The sequence below is a fragment of the Delphinapterus leucas genome, unplaced genomic scaffold (genome assembly GCF_059928025.1).
Source record: "Delphinapterus leucas isolate spDelLeu-1000000601 "Yukka" unplaced genomic scaffold, BTC_Dleu_Yukka2 spDelLeu_asBTCV2_sq25, whole genome shotgun sequence".
Classification (NCBI taxonomy): Eukaryota; Metazoa; Chordata; class Mammalia; order Artiodactyla; family Monodontidae; genus Delphinapterus; species Delphinapterus leucas.
Window position 1 is genome coordinate 4,636,853 of NW_028322234.1, and position 20,411 is coordinate 4,657,263.

Sequence of the window (20,411 nt, forward strand, 5' to 3'; positions counted from 1 at the left end):
AGGGCTGATAACTGTAGGCTCTCAGGCTCCACCCCAGACCTGCAGGGGCATAATGTGCATTTTTACCAGGATGCTTGAGTGATTGATATGTACATCCAAATTTGAGAAGCCCAGTTCCAAACGGATTCATCTTTAGACATTTTAAAAATATTATATTTATTTTTAACTTTTGCTTTCGCATTAATATCAAGCTTGGGGGAGACTGCCAGAATAGAAATACTGCAACTACTCTTCCCTTTAATTCCCCCATTCTCTGTCACTCTCTCTCTCCCTCTCCCTCCTCCCTCTCTCTCTCTCTTACTCTGTCTCTGTCTCAGCCCCAACGCCCCCCCCCCATTTTTTTCCCTGAATCTTTAGGGAGTTATATGCAGACATTCTTCCCCTTTTATCTCTTTCTTCATGCCAAGGGAGCATATTTCCTAAAAGCAAGGGCATTTGCTTACATAACCATGATACAGTTACTACATTCCGGAAATTCAACATTAAAATAATAGTCATAGAGCATCATGCTTCCCAATTATTAGTTGTCCTATGTGCAACATTTTCTCCTTAGAATTTCAGTGTTTGTCACAGCATCAATAGTTCTGAAGAGTGAAGATTAGTTGTAATGGCAGACTCTGCTCAGATAGGTTCTAACTCACGATGAGATTCAGGTTACACGTTTTGGTGAGAGTGCCAGGCTGGGTTGTCTTTCCCCATGTGTCACATCGAGGGCCCTGAAATGTTGTTCCCCATATGGGTCATGTAAGCTCTGATCTCTGGGGTAAGGGTCTCAGGTGGGGTTTTTTTTATTGTGTTTTTTTTTTTTTAAATAAAATTATTTATTTATTTATTTATGGCCACATTGGGTCTTCGTTGCTGCACGAGGGCATTCTCTTGTTGCAGCGAGCAGGGGCTACTCTTCGTTGTGGTGTGAGGGCTTCTCATTGCCGTGGCTTCTCTTGTTGAGGAGCATGGGCTCTAGGCACACGGGCTTCAGTAGTTGTGGCACGTGGGCTCAGTAGTTGTGGCTCGTGGGGTCGGTAGTTGTGGCACACGGGCTTAGTTGCTCCACGGCACGTGGGATCTTCCCGGACCAGGGCTCGAATCCGTGTCCCCTGCATTGGTAGGCGGATTCTTAACCTCTGCACCACCAGGGAAGTCCCTCTTGGGTGGTATTTTAATGACATATATACGTATATAAGTTATGTATAATTGTTCCATATTTGTTTATTTTTTATATTAACATTTCTTTTAATCTTCACCATAATGATGACCGAAAATGGTCTCTATATTTTTACTTCTTTTAATCTGTTTTTTGAGCTATAATTTGCATATACCTATTTTAAGTGCAAAGTTTAGAGAGTTTTGACAAGTGTCTACACATGTAACCATTACCCAGTCAAGATACAAAACATCTCCATCACCCCAGAAGTTCCCTTGTGCCCTTTTGCAATAAAGCTTTGCTCTCCTGCCCATGTCAGCACTGATCTCCTTTTTGTCACAATAGATTTGTTCTTCCTGTTTTAAAATTTTACATAAGTGGGATCATATAGTATGTGGTCCTTGGTGTCAGGCTTCTCTTACTCAGCCCAGTATCAGTAGTTTGTCCCTTTTTATAGCTGAGTAGTATTCCATTGTATAACTATGTCACAGTTGGTTTATCCAGGGCAGTTCCCTGGTAGTCCAGTGGTTAGGACTCCATGCTCTCACTGCCGAGGGCTGGCTTCAATCCCTGGTCAGGGAACTAAAATCCCGTAAGTCACGCAGGGTGGCCAAAACACACACACACACACACACACACACACACACACACACACACACACACACACACACACGGTTGGTTTATCCATTGACCTGTTGGTGAATATTTGGGTCACTTCCACTTTTGGCTGTTATGAATGAAGTTTGTATGAGCATTCATATACAAGTCTTTCTGTGGATGTATGTTTTTCTTTCACTTGGGCAGTTACCTAGGAGTGAAATTGTCATGGGGAAGTGTATATAATTAATTATAGGAGAATTGGCTGTTTTCTATAATGATTTAACCACTTAGACTCCTACCTGCAGTGAATGAAAGTTTCAGTTTTTACACATCTTCACCATATCCTGACATTGTTATTTTAAAAAACATACTTTGGCTATTGAGGTGGATATCTCAATATGGTTTTGATTTGCATTTGTCTGTTGACTAATGAAGTTGGGTATCTTTTTATGTGCTTGTGGATCATTTCTACATCTTTTGTGAGGTGTCCAACATTTTCCCTGCTTTTTGGGTTGCTTATCTTATTGTGTTTTAAGACATATATATTCTGGATAAAGTCCTTTGTCAGATATATGTATTAGGAATATTTTCTGCCAGTCTACAGCTTGCCTTTTCATTGTTTTAATGATGTCTTTTGAAGATTGGATATCTTCAATTTTAATGAGATTGAATTTATCAATTTTTTCTTCTATCATTTAATGCTTTTTGTGTCCTGTCTAACAAATCTTTGTCTACCCCAAGGTGACAAAGATTTTCCTACTGTGTGTTTTATAGTTCTAGGTTTTACATTTAGGTCTTTGGTTCTTTTTTGGTTTTTTCGGTTGTGCTGCATAGCACGTGGGATCTTTGTTCTGCAACCAGGGATCGAACCCGTGCCCCTGCAGTGGAAGCACGGGGTCTTAACCACTGGACTGCCAGGAAAGTCCCTTTGGTTCTTTTTTTTTTTTTTTGACTGCGTTGGGTCTTTGTTGCTGTGCACGGGCTTTCTCTAGTTGCAGCGAGTTGTGGCTTCTCCTGTTGTGGAGCACGGGCTCTAAGTGCACGGGCTTAGTTGCTCTGCGGCATGTGGGATCTTCCCTGACCAGGGATCGAACCCGTGTCCCCTGCACTGGCAGGTGGATTCTTAACCACTGCACTCCTTTGGTTCCTTTTAAAATTATATTTTGTGTATTGTATGAGGTGTAGGGTTGGTTTTTTTTTTTTGATGTTGATATTTAGTTGTTTATCACCATTCACTGAAAAGATTTCCCTTTCTCCCATTGAATTGCCTTGGCACCTTTGTCAAAAATTGGTTGTCCACATATGTCTGGACATCTGGGCTCTACCTGGTACCCTGATTTATGTTTTGATCCTTTATGCCAAGAACACTATAACTTTATACTTAGTTTTGCAATTGGTAGTGAGTCCTCCAATTTGACTTTTGTTTTTCAAAGTTCTTTTGGCTACTCTAAGTGCTTTGTATGTCCTTATAAATTTTAGAATCAACACATCAATTAAAAATAAATAAATAAAGTCTCCTGGAGTTTTTATGTGGAATTGAACTGAATTTATAGATCATTGTGGGGCAAATTGACATCTTAACATTTTGAAGTCTTCCCATCTAGGAACATGTTAAGTCTTTCCATTTACTTAGTTCTTCAGTGTTTGGATGGGGTACATATTTGGTAAACATTTTCCTTAAGAATTTCATGACTTTTGATGCCATTGTAAGTGGTATGGTTTTTTAATATTTCATCTTCCACTTGTTCGTATATAGAAATACAACTGATTTTTGTATACTGACCTTCTAACCAGCAACCTTGTTAATTTTACTTATTAGTATAGAAGCTTTTTTGAAGATTCCAGAGGATTTCTATGATTGGATTGTAAGAATTTTGGCCTCTAGGCTTGGGTGAAATTCATCACCTTTCTTTTTGAAACTTTATCAAAGTGAAGATTTTTTTATATATATAAATTTATTTTTGCCTGCGTTGGGTCTTCATTGCTGTGCACAGGCTTTCCCTAGTTGTGGCGAGTGGGGGCTACTCTTTGTTGTGGTACAGGGGCTTCTCAGTGCAGTGGCTTCTCTTTGTTGCAGAGCACGGGCACTAGAGTGCGTGGGCTCAGTGGTTGTGGCGCACGGGCTTAGCTGCTCCGTGGCATGTGGGATCCTCCTGGACCAGGGCTAGAACCCATGTCCCTGCATTGGCAGGCGGATTCTCAACCACTGCACCACCAGGGAAGTCCCCAAAGTGAAGATTGATAATAGTCTTATATACATATTTTCATGTACTAGTAAAGGTGAACTATTTTCCATATGTTTTAAAATATTTACTTTCTTGGTTCCCTCACCTTTTTTTATTGGGATGGAAAGCTTTTCCAATTGTGTTATAAGGGCTCCGTATATTTAAAGTACTCTTTGCCTTTCATAAGTGGTGTGCGTTTATTCCCAGTTTGTCATTTAATTTCATTCGTGCTTTTTCATTACTGTGGATATTCATAATTTTTATGTGGAGTATCTGCCAATTACTTCTTCATATGGTCTCTCTATTTTTAGTGCCTGAAAGCCTTTGAGGGGGGGGTGGGGAGGCTTCCAGTTTTTTATTTTTATATTCTTTATGATCAAGGATCAGAATCTAGTTTTATTTCTAAGTAGTTAGCCAGCTGTATCAGGCACATCAGATGAAAGTCATCTTTCTTTTTCCCCATTGATTAGGGTTCTGTTTTTTTTCATGTAGATTAAAGTTTTAGGTATACCACATTTTGTTTCTGGACTTTTTCTTCTCTTCTGTGTTGGCCTGTTTTTGTTCCAAAGCCACATTTCTGATTTTGAAGCTCTTTTCTCAGATGGTCACCTTACTAATCTGTTAAACATTTTCTTGCAGTTCTTTATGTGTCATTAATATTACTGATGACTCATATCACCATAAAGTGATTGAAACACTTAGATTTTTAAAAAATTGAAATAGTGTTATCTTTTCTGATAGTGAAGTATATCCACAGTTGATAACAAGCTGGTTTAAAAAAAGTAGGAAGAGCAACCCATTAGAAAATAGAAAAATAGGCAAAGAAAATAAGCGAGCCTCTTAAGACAAAACCCAACTGGCCAATAAATTCACGAAGAGATGTTCATCGAGGTAAAGGGAGTTACGCTCCCGTGATTGCTTCATACCCACAGTGTTGCTAGAACCTTAGATATTTGACAGTGCCCAGTGTTGTTGGCAAAGGTGTATGGAAATAGGCGTGCCAACGTATTGCCAGTGGGAGCGTACTTTAGGTACTCCACTTGAAGAAAGATGTGGAAATACTTAAGGTCGGTCAAGATGTATGTTCCCAATGTTCCCTCTACACAGCCACTCTGGAGGCACTGTTACACGTGGATGGGGTGACAGAAGAGAGAGTTCACTGAGCTGGGAAAGACCTAAACATTATGACAGAAGAATAATTCTATGAAATTGTATACATTAAAGTCAATGAACTAGACGTACGTATATCAACGTGAATAAATCTTAACTAGAATGGTGCATATAAGGCAAGTTTAACATTTAAATACTTACAAAACAGTGCTGTCATTTCAGGCTATATTTGGATGTAGTGGGAGTTTAAAAGCCATGCATAGAATATTAAACACCAAATCCACCTTCCTCTAGGAAGGTCTGGGAGTGGGACTGGGGTCGGGAGAAGCTCAGAGGAGACCATAATCCCACCACACCCTTTCAAAGAAAACCTGAAGCAAAGACTGTTACCTATTAATAGTTCATACATCTTACTAGCGGGTACATGGGTATTTCATTTCAGGATTTTTTGGTTGTTTTTTTGGCCGTACCACTCAGCTTGCAGGATCTTAGTTCCCCTACCAGGGATTGAATCTGGGCCACTGCAGTGAAAGCGCTGAGGTCCTAACCACTGGACCACCAGGGAATTCCCCAGTTTTTAATAATATTAAAATATAAATGATATGTGCTTAGGTAGGTCTTCAGACACTAGAGAAAAGCATAAAGAAGGAAAGAAGCCTCACATATGATTCTGCAAAACATTGTGTTCTACGTTCTTTACACACATTTTTGCATGCATCTCTAATGATTTCCTTAGGAACATTTCCTAGAAATAGAATTACTGGATCACAGTGTATGCTTCTGCTACATTCTCCCAAATATTGTTCAGAAATGTGCAGTTATTTCCAACCGTGTATAAAGGCCTGTTTTCCTACATCCCTAAGTACCCAGAGGAGTATCACACTTTTAATCTTTTCTGATCGAATGGACTTGGGCAAAAAAAAAGTATCAATAAGTAATTGTAAACATATGCCTGTGGTAACATAAACGTGCGACTATTGAATTTTATTTATATCCCAGATGACTGACATTTTAAGACAATGTGTGTTTAGCAAGATTTCTAGGGGCCCATTAGAAAGCTTTTAACCCAGCAATTCCCAATCTTGACCTCTTGTCACAGTCACTCGTGAGGCTCTTCAAAATATTTTTCCTTGAAAGGGTAATGCTATTTCATAATTCAGAAGACACTAGGTGATATTACTGAAGCAATATTAAATTTCTCGGTTGTAGAGCAGTTTTTTTTTCTTTTTTAATATATTCATCTATTTATTCATTTAAGAAACATTTCTTGAAATCTGTTCTGTGCCAGGTATTGTGTTGGGCATTCAACGTACATTATCTCTTAGCCCTCACAATAATACCACCTTTCTATCTATTGTTAGCAGTACTGTTATTATCAGTTAGCAGTACTATTATTTTTTTTTCACACACACACACACACTGTATTTTATTTTTACAAGAGATAAATAAACTGACAGCAAGCATTGTAAATGGATGACCACAACAAAAGCAACAATGATTGCAATTACCAAACACGAAACACACACATACTCTGTCATAATATTGACATTCAGTCCAGGAATCCTCCACTGTAACAGCCCGTTTACTTTGCGGTGAAAATTGATTTGTATATTTTTGGCCTTGTAGAGCAGTTTCTTGACCATGGCTCTGTTGACATTTTGGCTGGGTAGTTCTTTGTCGAGTTGGGCCGTAGGGGTGTGTTGAGCAGCATCCTTGGCCTCCACCCTCTCGATGCCAGTAGTGCCCACCCCTCAGTGGTGACAAAAATGTCTCCAGACATTGCCCGATATCCTCTGGGTGCAGAATCAATCCGCTTGGTTGAGAGCAACTGTGCTAAAAGAATTGTGCTGATGTAGGAGAGTAACATCTTTCTTCGGAGATACACTCTGTCACATGTTGGGGTAACAACCTGTGATACCTGCAACTCCCCGGATATCCAGGAGAATGAGTGAACATACCCAGTCACCATATATGTGAGAGGGGGAAATGTGACAAAAGGGCCAAATGTTCATTTATTGACTCTAGTTGAACAGTGGTGTATCCTTCATGTTCATTGTATTACTCTCTAGGTTTAATTTAAAAAATTAAAAAGCACGTATGTGGGGGAGGAAGGGTCCAGAGGTACCAGAGGAGATGCATTGAAAATTCTCCTTACCCAGGTCCCCACCCACCCATCTACCCACCAACCCCCACACCTGGCACCTGGCCCCCGGGCAACCGTATGGCAGTAACTGGTAATATTCCAGAGATTTAGATGCAAGGACATGTGTTTAAAATATTGTGAATTCTTTTTCTTTTTTTTTTAAAAAAAAGAAAAAACAGATGTTAGTATATTATACAGAAGTACTGTGGGTTGCATTTTTACCCCCAAATTTTATTTTGAAGTCCTTTTCAATTAACTGTATAAAGGGCTTTTTTTTAAAAAGACAAAAAGCAAACCCAAATGGAATTTTATTTTAAATGTTTTGTGATTGAAACACTTTGCAGAAAACCTGTGCTTGTTAAGCCAATATATAATGACATGCTTAGTAGAAATAATACATGTATGTATTTCTGTTCTTCTGGGATTAGAAGGTACAAACAGAAATGTCAACTAGACCAGTAGTTGTTCATCTTTTCACTTTTTTTTTTTTTTTGCGGTACGCGGGCCTCTCACTGTTGTGGCCTCTCCCGTTGCAGAGCACAGGCTCCGGACGCGCAGGCTCAGCGGCCATGGCTCACGGGCCCAGCCGCTCCGCGGCATGTGGGATCTTCCCGGACCGGGGCACAAACCCGTGTCCCCTGCATCGGCAGGCGGACTCTCAACCACTGCGCCACTGGGGAAGCCCCATCTTTTCACATTTTACTTCTCCCAGATATTCTATCAGACGATCAAGTTTCCAGATTATTACGAACAAAACAAATAATTTTTCAATGGCATTTACATATACCACCAATTGTCATATTAGTATTTAGAGGAAATTTGAGAACCTAGCTTCATGCTCTAACTGGCTAAGAATTACATTTCCATTTTGTAAATGACTTCTTTATTTTTGTGGGCTCCCGGTATTATGTGGATATGCCATCATTTCAGAAATTAAAATTAATTTTTGACACATTCTCATGGTTTATAACACAAAGTGTAAGAAAAGTCTCCCTCCTGCACGTAACCCTGGGGGTCCTAGCACCTTTTGCAGAAGCAGCCGACGGTCAAGACTTTTAGGTGTGCTGGGCACACAGGGACAATCTAGACAACCTCTGGCCGGGTGCTTTTTTCATGTAACAGTACACCTCGGAGGGCTTCCTACGCGGTACGGAGAAGCCCTTGTTCTTTCTAACGGGGGTGTGATCAGGCCTTGTAGGATGTCCTGTAGCTTACTTAAATAGTTCTTTGTTGATGAGCGTAGACCTTGCTTTCAGCTTTGACTATCATCTGTTAGCATCAGTGCTGCAGGGAAGGAGCTCCTACAGACCTCATGCTGCACATGTGCAAAATGAACTGTAGAAATGGAATCTCTGCACCAAAGGGTGGACACGTGGGTAATCTGGTGGACATTTGCCTGCCTGGGAGTTGTGGGTTGCAGCCTCCCCAGCACTGTGTAGGAAGGCCTGTTCTGTACATCCTTGGCCACCCTGTGAGGCATCCACTGTTTGGATTCTGCCGAACCAGATGCATCCAAGGTGGGCCTCAGGCTAGAACTAGGGAATCAGTGTGAGCTCTGGAGCAGCCTGTCTGCTTTTTCTTTCTCCCATCTGCACGTGTTGCTGGGGGCTCTGCCTCAACCCCGTCTTCCTTCCCACTTGTTTGTAGCATCCCTCCCCTAGCTTGTCCCTGGATTGAGGTGTACCTGTTCTGTGGTTTCAGAACCGGGTTTCTTCTTTCAAGGATATGATCTTCTGCTTCTCAGAAGAGGACTGGTCCCTTCTAGACCCTGCCCAGACTGGCTTCTACGGAGAGTTCATCATTGGGGAGGACTGCGGCGTCTCACTGCCTCCAGGTAAGACTTAACTCTCCTCTCTCCTGAGACCAGGGATCTAGGGGGCCCATGTCTGACCTCACTGTTCACCCCCAAACCCTGATGGGAGGTCACCTGTACACAGTGGCCCCAAGGCCACTCTGCAGGTTGACCATTGCCTGCTGCTGTGACGTGTAAGTTAGGCTTGTTAGCTGCCTGTTTTGCATACAAAACCAAATATAACTTGTGTCCCTTGCATTTGCTTTTCTTCTATCATTCTTGTTCTATGGATCTCTTCATTGCTGTTTTTCTAACTGACAGGCCTGAAAGAGTTGCCCCAGGCCCGCAGCTTCCCCTTTAGTGTCCTCCCTCCCCATCCCTCTCCCTGCTTGCTCTGGTCTTTCCACTTCTCTGTGGCCCTGTGTGGCCCCTGTTGGTGTCATGGCCTGTCACGTGTCCCTCCAACTTCTCTCTTCTCTACCTGTCCCAGAGTTGCCTGGGACAGGCAGCTTCTCTCTCCTCCCACCCTGGTTTCCTGTGGGAGCAGGTCACTGATGAATGTGTATCCTTCCCTTTTCTGTGAATAGATGACCCAGCTGCCCAGCTGGATCTCTCCCAAGGAGAGGAGAATGAGCCACGTGTTCCAGAGTTGCAGGACCTCCAGGGGAAGGATGTGTCCCAGGTCTCCTACGCAGGTGAGTAAGTGATACCAGAACTTGGTGAATAGAGCGGGATGGAAGGCCGCTGCCAGCCAGAGGCAGACCTGCTCCCTCTGCCAATTTTCTGCAGCCCTCTGTCACCACTGGACCATGTCTTGGTAGGACAAGTCTCGCCTCGTCCCTCATTCCTTACAGGAAGAATATGGGGATTTTAATTTTGCCAGGTGTGGGGATTGCACTTCATCAACCAGGAACTAGGGTGTAATAGGAATATCTTTCTCCTCTGCTATATCTGACACCTGGCTTGTGCTGACAACCCAGTGGCCCCTCTACCAGTGAGGTCACATGCTCTCCAGAGGTCAGGTAGGGGAGGAGGAGGGTGTGCCACCTCTTGGCCGGGCACTGGGCACAGTGCCTCTGACCGCTTCACCTGTCTACTCCATCCAGCCACATACTGCAGGTAGTGTGAGGAAAGTGAGGCAGGGGGTGGTGCTGGGGCTTGGTTGACATGACACAGTTCAGCAGCAGCATTTCCCAGCCCCCTCCCCGCCCCCAGCTTTCCGTGTCACCAGAGCTTGTGTTTGTAACCACTGTGCTGTAATGCCTCAAGATGTCTGCTCCTTCGGGGGAAAAAGTTCTGTACGGTGCCATCAGCAGACCCTTGACCCCTTCCCCTTTGGGACCTAAAGCCGGCACAGAGCAGGTCCGTATTTCACTCACTATCCCCACCGGGAACAAGCATCCAGGGCCTCTGGTGTGGCTAGCTTCCCATCCCGTCTCTACCCCAGCAGGCCCTGTCCAGGCTGCGTTTATGCAGCGTCTGCGTGGAGTACTGGAAATCCCACCACAGAAAATGGAAATGACAGCAGGGATGGCAGTTACTTGTCCACAGTCAAGTGGAAGGGGCAGAACCAGGATCCACATTCCTTCTATCTAGCTTCAAAACCCACGTTCGTGGTGTTGGCCCATTTTGCCTGCAGATTCATTTGCTCAACAGACATTTACTGAGTGGCTGCCCTGAGAGGGAGCCTAGGCCTACTCTTGGATCACAGCCTGGCATCTGTTAAGATGCAACCCCCAGGTGGTGCTGCAGCTGCAGGGAAAATCAATGTTTTCATTTTCTTCTCTGGAAAGACTTTCCAAGTCTCCAGCCATTCCAGACAGAAGAAAGAAGGAAACGGGATGAGCCGCAGGTGCCGGAGTTCCAAATCTGCCAGCAGACGGTGCTCCCGCCAAGCACCTGCCCAGGTAAAGGAACGCCTGAGAGGGTGCGGGGGAGTGTGCCCCTGGCTGTGTGATGTGTGGCTTGAGTGTACATATGTGTATATGTGGTGTGTGGTGTGTGTGCGAGCTTGTGTGTGCATGTAGCGTGGGGCTGTGGTATGGCCTGTGGTGATGGCATGTGTGATGTATGTATAGTGTGTCTGGTGTGTTGCGTGTGTGAGCGTACGTGTGTGGTGTGTGGTATGTGGTATGCATGTGAGCATGTCTGCATGTGTGTGGGCATACACGTGTGAGTGTGGTGTTTATGTACGTGGTGTGTGTGTGGTGCGTGCATGTGTGTATAATGTCTGTGTGAATGTATGCGTGCATGGTGTGTGTGTGTGTGCATGCGTGTTGGGTATGTGTATACATTTGTGCTGGTGGTAGGTTCAGGAATTGAACTTTCTGAAATTCCTGCTGACAGTTCCTTGCCAACTGCCTGCCCTAGTTTTGTTTTGCTAGGTTCTCTTCCAGCTCACTCGTAATCTGAGACCCTCCCCTCCTTGCCTTTCTCTTGTGGGTTGAGTCAGGGTGCTGATGTAGTGCTGTTGACCACCTAGTTTGTGTATCTCTTCCCTGAGCAAGGAAGACCAGACTCCCCGGACAAAGTGTTGGAATTAAAGAACAGGTTTACAGAATGCTGAAAGGGGGACCTCTGGAGAATGTGCTCCAACTGCCCTCGGCAGCATTTAGACTCCAAGTAATGCTGGTAAAAGTTGCCACCTCCAGAGGCGAAGACTAAAATCCCGCCATATTTAATGTCCTCAGTGTTCAGCCATTCTTCCAACTATCACACCCAAGTCTCCGGTCCTCACTTAAACCCACTGTGTCATGGAGGACTTTTTGCAGCTATCAAGACTGACTCGTGCACAATCCGTGATGCCTTTTGGAAGCAAGATTTGCATGATACTTTGGTGTTTCCACCTACCACCGTGCAGGGTTCATGACCATTTGTGTTCGCCCCCTCTCCTGTGTAGACAAAAGGGATTTTACGCTTATGTAAATCTACAGTCGATCTGCACGGACAGTACTCCGTCCCCACAAGCTTTGATGCTCACCCCTGGTTTTCTAAGGAGCTTGCTTCTGTATGCTGAGGAGGATTTTTCGTGTGTAGCCCATTCTCAGTTCTGCCTGATGAAAGCTTGATTCTCGAGATACATTTTGTTTTATGTTTTGTTTTTGTGGCCACGAGGCACGTGGGATCTTAGCTCCCCGACCAGGGAGTGAACCTGCACCCTCGGCCTTGGAAGGTGAAGTCTTAACCACCAGACCGCCAGGGAAGTCTCTCGAGATACATTTAGAATCCTCTTCAGCCTCTTCCTGCCCGCAGCATGTCTCAGCCCTGGCAGCATCCTTATAGAATGTGGATAGTCATTAATCCCCAGGGGAGTTTTTTAGCTCCACTCTCCCTTTGCTGGGCTCTGACACAGAATATACTTTGAAATGGCAAGAAGCTAAGGGTTGCTATCTGAGATCAGTGAGAGATGATAGATTGCAAAGAATAGGCACCATTTTTCTTTTGGTAGCCTTGCCCACACTTCTGACAGCAGGTGAAGGGTCCACATCCACGCTCATGAGGGACCCTCCCAACTGGTTCCATTCGTGTCAGTCCAACCAGCACATTATAAAGCTGCCACTGCGATGGAATATCTTTATTTTTAATTTATTTATTTTATTTTTTTTGCTGGGCGGGGGAACTGCGTTGGGTCTTCGTTGCTGCGCGCAGGCTTTCTCTAGGTGAGGCGAGCGGGGGCTACTTGTCAAGCAGGTGCACCTGCTTCCCACTGCAGCGGCTTCTCTTGTTGCGGAGCACGGGCTCTAGGCACGTGGGCTTCAGTAGTTGTGGCACACGGGCTCAGTAGTTGTGGCATGCAGGCTCTAGAGCGCAGGCTCAGTAGTTGTGGCGCACGGGCTTAGTTGCTCAGTGGCATGTGGGATCTTCCCGGACCAGGGCTCGAACCCATGTCCCCTGCATTGGCAGGTGGATTCTTAACCACTGCCCCAACAGGAAGCCCAGAATATCTTTTCTTGTTTATTGTGTTTTTTCTGTGAATTGCCTAGTTAATACTCTTTAGTCCTTTTTTTCTTTTTTGCCCCTTCCCCCTTCACATTTGGTAAGCTCTATGTCTTTATGTCCAAAGCACTGCACCAGTGTAAGGTCTTTACATGATTTGTGCGTTATATCCATACCGCACCTTCTGAGATAGATACTGTCTCAGCCAGCACAGGCTACTATAGCAAAATACCATAGAGGTATTTTCTATTAAACAATAGAAATTTATTTCTCACAGTTCTGGAGATTGAGAAGTCTGAGATCAAGTCAACAGCAGGTTCATTGTATGGTGAGGGCTCTCTTCCTGGGTTGTAGTTGACTGCCTTCTCCCTGTGTGCTTGTATGACCTTTCCTCGGTGCATTCTCATGGAGACAGAGCCCTTGTCTCTTCCTCTTCTTATAAAGGTACTAATCCCATCACAAAGCTCCCACCTTCAAGACCTCATATAAACCTAATTACCTTCCAAAGGCCCCACCTCCCATACCATCACATTAGGAGTTAGTGCTTTGACATACAAATTCTGGGGGGGGGGACACAAACTCTTGGCCCATAACAGGTACTATGACGTCTCCATTCTGCAGCTGGGACCCCCAAGCTGAAGTCTCTTGCCCAGGCAGCGTCTGACACTCACAGGCTGAGTATCAGACTGAGGATCTGAACCCATGTTATAGGGCTCCAGGCCCATGCTCTTAATTCCACATTCGCTTGCCTTTTCCATGAATTAGTAGAAACTCAAAATTGTGGGTCTCAATCTGTTGCCTCTTAGTATTTGTACGTAATTCCTCCTGTTTTTTAACTTTGTTTATGTGTCTTTTAGGACATAAGTGGTTTTCTAAAAACGTTTTTAGTATGTAAATGCAGTTATTCATCTCTTTTTTGATTTTGTGTCTTGCTTAAGAAAGCCTCCCCATCCTAACATTATAAGAATATATTAGTTATAATGCGTTTATTTATTTTTTTAAATCTAGCTTCCTGTCCTCCCTGCTTCTCTCCTTAGCACCCCGAGCTGACAGGGACTGATTCATTCCCAGGCCACAGATTGCCCTTCTTGAGGAGTTAGCCATCAACCTGGTCATGGGCTTTTCCCCCCTGAAAACACACAGCAGCCTGGTTGTTCCCTGGCCATGGAACAGCATAGCCAGAGGCTTTGGTATGCAGCACCCACCCCCCCCACCCCAAGTTGAGCTCAATTCCCCTGAACCTTGATCTACTCTATCTCTCGGTTTTAAATTTTTCTCCTGTAAGACAGAGATAATAGTCATAGCTTCCTTGTGGAGTTATTATTGTTGAGGATTAAATGACTTAATACATGTAAAAGCACTTACACCAATAACTTCCCTGTTTTCTCTACCATTATCCTCACAGCCAATTCAGCCTCCCTCTGCCCTTCTCTCCACCCGCCGCACCCCTTGCAGTCATCAGTGCTGAGCTGAGACAGCCCTGGTGTTACTCTTTCTCTGTGGTGTTTTGGGCAACACATCTGTGAGTTTCATCTCATCTGCTAGGAATTCTTTACACTGTTGTGTCAATGGCACACAGCACTATTGTTGATTTATTTCCCCCTTTTTAGAAACTATGCATCTATTTTTGGTCACTTCATCTGTTTTAAGGGGATGTCATCCTATATGCACTGTGTTAGTCTCCTAGGACAGCTGTGATAAAGTACCACAGACTGGGAGGCTCGAACAACAGAAATTGATTTTCTCAACATTCTGGCAGCTTAGAAGATTGAGATCAAGGTTTCAGTAGAGTAGGTTTCTCCTGAGGCCTCTCTTCTTGGCTTGTAGATAGCTGTCTTCTCCCTGTGTTTTCACATGCTCATCTCTCTGCATGTCTGTGTCCTAACCTCCTCTTCTTACAAGGATACCTGTTGGATTAGGTCCTGCCCTGTTGACTTCATTTTAACTTAATTACCTCTTTTTTTAAAATTATTTATTCATTTATTTAATATTTGGCTGCATTGGGTCTTCGCTGCTGCATGCGGGTTTTCTCTAGTTGCTGAGAGCGGGGGCTACTCTTTGTTGCAGCATGCGGGCCCAGTAGTTGTGGCTCACAGGATCTAGAGCGCAGGCTCGGTAGTTGTGACGCACGGGCTTAGTTGCTCCATGGCATGTGGGATCTTCCCGGACCAGGGCTAGATCCCGTGTCCCCCGCATTGGCAGGCAGATCCTTAACCACTGTGCCACCAGGGAAGCCCCCACTTAATTAGCTCTTGAAAGACCTTATCTCCAAATATCGTCACATTCTGAGGTGCTAGGGGTTAAGACTTCAACATAACGTATTTTTAAGAGGAGGAGGATGCAGTTCAGCCTATAACACTTCACCCTCTGTTCCCCCATGATTCATGCTTCTCATACGCAAAATACATTCACCCTATCCCAACCCTCCTTAACCTATTCCAGCATCATCAAGATTTCATCTAAATCAGGTTTGGGCGAAATTCAAGGCGTGCTCACTTCCAGCTGTGAGCCTGTGAATCCAGACATCGAGTTATGCGCTTCCAAAATGCAATGGTAAGACAGGCAGAGAGCAGACACTCTCATTCCAAAAGGGAGAGATTGAAAAGCAGGGAGGCTGATGGCTCCCAAGCAAGTCTGAATCCTAGCAGGGCAAATTCCGTCAGATTTTAGGGCTTGAGATTCATCTTTGGCTCAGTGCTGTGTCCACACTCCACAGTCCTGTCAACCTCTGAACTGCCTTTGGGGCTGGTCTTCCTTTTCCTTCAAGGTTGACGCATGTTTGCGGCCAGATAGCTCTATTAGTTTGTTCTGGAAGTCTGAGAGCCTTCCTTCAGTTCATCCTGTCTCCTTCCTTTTTATTCCAAGATGGCAGTGTTTCGGCTCATATAATGTTCTTAGAAACACTGTAGGCCTCCCATGCAATTTACAGTAGTTCAGACCATCAGACAAGAGGGTCCCCTACAGACCATTCCTGGATTATCTCATCTCCATTCCTGGCTTCCGAGAAGGTTGATTGGATCCAAGGTTGTCCTGCCACACCCATGGTGTTCTCCCCAGAATATACTTTCTCATTTTTTGCAGTATAGGTAGACTGAAAATTTTCTAACTCTTCAAGTCTTCCCTTCCCACTCCCCAGTCTCACATTCTACCCAGTCCCCCTCACACTTGTCTTGTGATGTATGGACAGATACCCCCATGGACTCTGGCCCTCCCATTGTCTCTCCTGCTCTCTGTGGCTTTGGGTCTTCCTGCTATCCTCTGTCCGGTTTCACCTGCTCTCACATTCCCTAAGCTGCCAGAACTCTCCTCTCTCCAGCAATTAAGTCCAGAATAACCATATTCCTACTAATATCTTGAAGGGCCTGGCACCACTGCCCCCCCCACCCCTGTTTTAGACCTGAGCCCCACATTTCACAAAAGTGAGGAAACAGTCCTGAGGAGAGCTGCGCAGTGGGCTCTGGGCTGCAGGCCAGGACTTCATACCAGGTTCCCCAGTGCCCACCCACGTCCTCCCCACGGTACAGCTTTCCAACATCACGGGCTTGGGATCCATTGAACGAGCTTCTTCTAGTCAGTTTATAAAGTGCAGGACATCTCTACGCATCACCACTAGTGGCTGTTGGTGGGCCTCTGATACGACACTGAGAGGGAGAGATGATCCTGGGCAGTCTGGGACCGTTGAACAGCTCTGACATCACAGCAGGGCTCAACTCCCCTTCAGCCCTGAGCCCTTGGGCACATCACCCGAGTTTGCCTATGTTTATAACGTGGCAAATAAGGTGTCACTGGGTGTGTCCAGGAGGAAATGGGACTGGGCACGTCAGAAGTCTTGCACAATCCCTGGGGCATTTAAGTGCTCAGAGTATGGTAGCTGGCAGCTTCCTGGCAGCCTGTTTATAGCATATAGCGTCTTCCTCTCTCTCAAGGCTTTTAATGTACCCTGACAGATTTTTCCCCATGCCTGGTTAAGGAAGTCAGGGTTACGTGATGTGTAAATGCTCGAGACTTACATGCTAACTCTTAGAGCTTGGAGGGGTCTCAGTGGCTAGAAAAAAAAAAAGATTGGGCCTGGGGGCTTAGGAGAAAAAGGTAGGGAAGAGGGAGAGAGGAGAAAGAGGTACCGAGGATACGTTGGCACAGTGTGGCTAAGGGTTTCCTTGCCACTAGATAACACCAGAGGTATCTGCAACCGGAAGATCCCTTGCAAAAATGTGGGTTCCTGGACCCACGTTGAACCTTCCTGGGTAGGGTTCGTAGGGGCTAGAGTGTGGCCTGGGCAGCACCACTGACCTCCATGTTGCTTTCTGGTAGCCGGAGGTGATGCACCATTTCCCGACAACAGCCTGGATGAGGAGGTGACCATCGAGATTGTTCTTTCCAGCTCTGGGGACGAGGACTCCCAGCTCGGCCCCTACTGCACAGACGAGCTGCAGAGCCCCACGGAGAAGCAGCACAGCCTCCCTACCTCCCTCCGGAGCGGCCCTGAGTCAGGGGGTGAGGTGCAGACCTCCTCCAAAAAGTCCTATGTGTGCCCGAACTGTGGCAAAATCTTCCGCTGGAGGGTCAACTTCATCCGGCACCTGCGGAGTCGCAGGGAGCAGAAGCCACACGAGTGCTCGGTGTGCGGGGAGCTGTTCAGTGACAGCGAGGACCTAGATGGGCACCTGGAGACCCACGAGGTCCAGAAACCTTTTAGGTGCGGTGCCTGTGGGAAGAGCTTCCGCCTCAACTCCCACCTGCTCTCCCACAGGCGGATACACTTGCAGCCAGACAGACTCGAGCTACTGAAGAAGAGAGAGCAGGAGGCATCGGGGACCGTGGGCGGGGATTCCGACGCCCTGCTGGCAAAGGGCAAGGCCAAGCTGCGCTTCCAGTGCTGTGACTGCGGGAAGGTGTTCCAGCGTCCCGACCAACTGGCCCGGCACCGCAGTAGCACTCATGTGGACAAGTCCCGGCCCTTTCAGTGCCGGTACTGCGTCAAAAGCTTTTCCCAGAACTCTGACCTTCTCCGCCACCAGCGCCTGCACATGAAGCGCCGGTCCAAGCAGGCGCTGAACTCCTACTGAGTCAAGGGCGCACACCTTGTTGGGTGCAGCTCCAGCCTGGGTAGAGCACATCCCGCTCCTGCTCGGTTCCAGACTCCTCCCCAGGACAGAGACCACATCCTCCTGACCTTTACTCTCAGGTAGAAATGAGATCGTGGCCAGTTGAGCATCTGTTCTGTCTCTGCTGTGCCAGAAGCTGGGAGGGCGTGTCACCACCAGCTTTGACTTGCCCAGTGTTATCGGGTCTAGGAGAACCCTGTCCAGTGCTTCCCAAGCGGTGGAGGGACTGGGGCGCCCCCTACTGCAGTGACCCCTTGTGGGGGGGGGGGCGGTCTGTCCCTTACCAGCTGACTTTCAGTATACTCCCATTCTGTGCTGTCTGAATTCCCACCCCACCCTGAGGTCTGGAGGTAACTGTACTTTCTGCCTGACAGCAAGAAGCTGCAGATGAGGTGATGGGTTAGGAGGAAGGCAGGAAGGCGGGGTGGGACCCGTGGGCACAAGGGCAGTAGGGCCAAGCACACCAGACCATGTCATGTCATCAGAAGTCTGAGTCCTGGTCACCATCTGGTCCGCAAGAGCACCTCACAATTATGAGATGGCCCTTTCAGGCTCAGAAACCTTGGTGGGGGGCTTTATAGCTTCTTGCCAAATGGAAACCTTTTATTTGTGATGGTGGCTGGTTATTAGGGATTGTGAGCTCATTTAAGGCAAAGCCCACATTTTAAATTGTATGTTGGCACACACTCCCCAAAGTGTCCTTTCTTTGTACCCTGAAGGTCCTTGGTGTATGCTTGCGGGTTAGAAGTGAAGTCATCATCGTTTGAAAGGCACTTAAGTTTCCTTTCCCATTGGGTCGTGTCTAGGAAAGGGGAGCTCAGCTCCAGTGAATGAGAGGTTCTTTGGCTGGGTGAACTGAGCAGGGGAAACAACAGAACCCTTGGTGAAGTCATTCTCTACGTTATATATTAACTTAGTGTGCCCGTTGTATGAGTTCCTTAGGGCTGCTGTAACAAAGTACCAAAAACTGGATGGCTTAGAACAACAGAAATTCATCGTCTCAGTTCTGGAGGCCAGAAGTCCAAGATCAGGGTGTCAGCAGGGTTGGTTTCTTGTAAAGGAAGGATCGGCTCCATGCCTCTCCTTTAGCTTCAGTGGTTACTGACTATTGTTGATATCCTTTGTCCTGTTGAAGCATCACCCCATCTCTACCTTCATCTTTACATGGTGCTCCTGTGTATGTGTCTGTCTCCAAATTTTCCCTTTTTATAAAGACACTAGTCATTGGATTAGGGCCTACCCTACTGTTTCCACTATGTTCCCATCTTAACTAATTGTATCTGCAATAACCCTATTTCCAAATAAGGTCACATTCTGAGGTACTGGGGTTAGGACTTCAACATGAATTTGGGGGGGATGGGGAGACACAGTTTAACCCATAAAACTAGATAATCCTGAGGTTCTGCTGTCATTGCTTATTCACAGGTGAGTCAATACAAACTTGGGTTAGCTTACTCTCAGTTCTATTGGAAGCAGGATCCAGACCCAAGCTTCTGCTCCCAGGGTGGATGCCCTCTGCATATAGCCTTTAAATTTCATTGCCTGGGGTCCTGGGCTGGGAGTGACCACTGGTAGTGAAACCGCAAGCCATGAAAACCATGGTCTTGTTCCTGGCAGACTGGCCAGGTTGGCGCAGCTCAATGATGAGAAAGCACAGAGGCTATGGAGTATCAGTGACTAAATCAGAAAGCCAGCCACCAGGCATGCGTTACGTATTTGTATGTCAGGTCCCATTAGCAGGCAGTAAGGCTGGGCAAATGAATGCAAGGCCCTTTGTTCCTTGTCAGCCACTTCATTGTCACGTTGAGAGACACTGCTGCCACAAACTCAGTGAAAGAGTTACAAGGTTTTATAGTTACGATTACTGTGTGTAGATTCATCTACATACCCAGGAACAGTAAATGCAATAAAATAATTTGGTCATAACCCTGAACAAGAAATAAACTATTGAGGCTCTTTGCTTTCTACATAGTTTGCCTCTTGGATTGATCTGCCAGGAAAAGGGAAAAATATGAATCTCGAAGGCCAAGGGAGGGGAAAATTCCAAATAGAACCCAGATTCCGTGTACATTTACCCCACCCACCTGTGCACTCTTGCCCAAGGATTCCATTAAGAGGGGAGGTTATGATCCCAAGAGGAACACTACTCTACTTAGTGTATTTTATCTGAAAATCTTAAGTAAGAAAGAAAGGGAACGTGACAGAATCGAAACCTTTGGGGACGCTGTGCATCGTTCAGTACCCACCAGATATTGTGAAGGAGTCCCCCATTCACTTACGCAAACCTGACCAAGGTACTTAGCTAATCAGAAGGTTACCTTCCCCCTGGATTCGGAAACCCTACTGGGTGATGCAA

General features: G+C 45.8%; 1 protein-coding gene across 5 annotated transcripts in view; it reads left to right on the forward strand.

Annotated features, from left to right (window-relative positions):
- The window catches only part of ZNF496 (zinc finger protein 496), a 40,111-nt gene extending 20,089 nt beyond the window's left edge, over nucleotides 1-20,022 (forward strand). For 4 of the 5 annotated variants that reach the window (XM_089905166.1, XM_089905167.1, XM_022558631.3 and 1 more), the window contains 4 exons: nucleotides 8,924-9,056; nucleotides 9,602-9,709; nucleotides 10,808-10,921; nucleotides 17,262-20,022. In XM_089905166.1, the coding sequence (XP_089761292.1) occupies nucleotides 8,924-9,056; nucleotides 9,602-9,709; nucleotides 10,808-10,921; nucleotides 17,262-18,016 (1,110 nt within the window). In that variant the 3' untranslated portion in view covers nucleotides 18,017-20,022. The remainder of the gene's footprint in view (nucleotides 1-8,923; nucleotides 9,057-9,601; nucleotides 9,710-10,807; nucleotides 10,922-17,261) is intronic. The other variant, XM_030762290.2, reaches the window with a different exon arrangement.
- The last annotated feature ends 389 nt before the right edge of the window (nucleotides 20,023-20,411 follow it).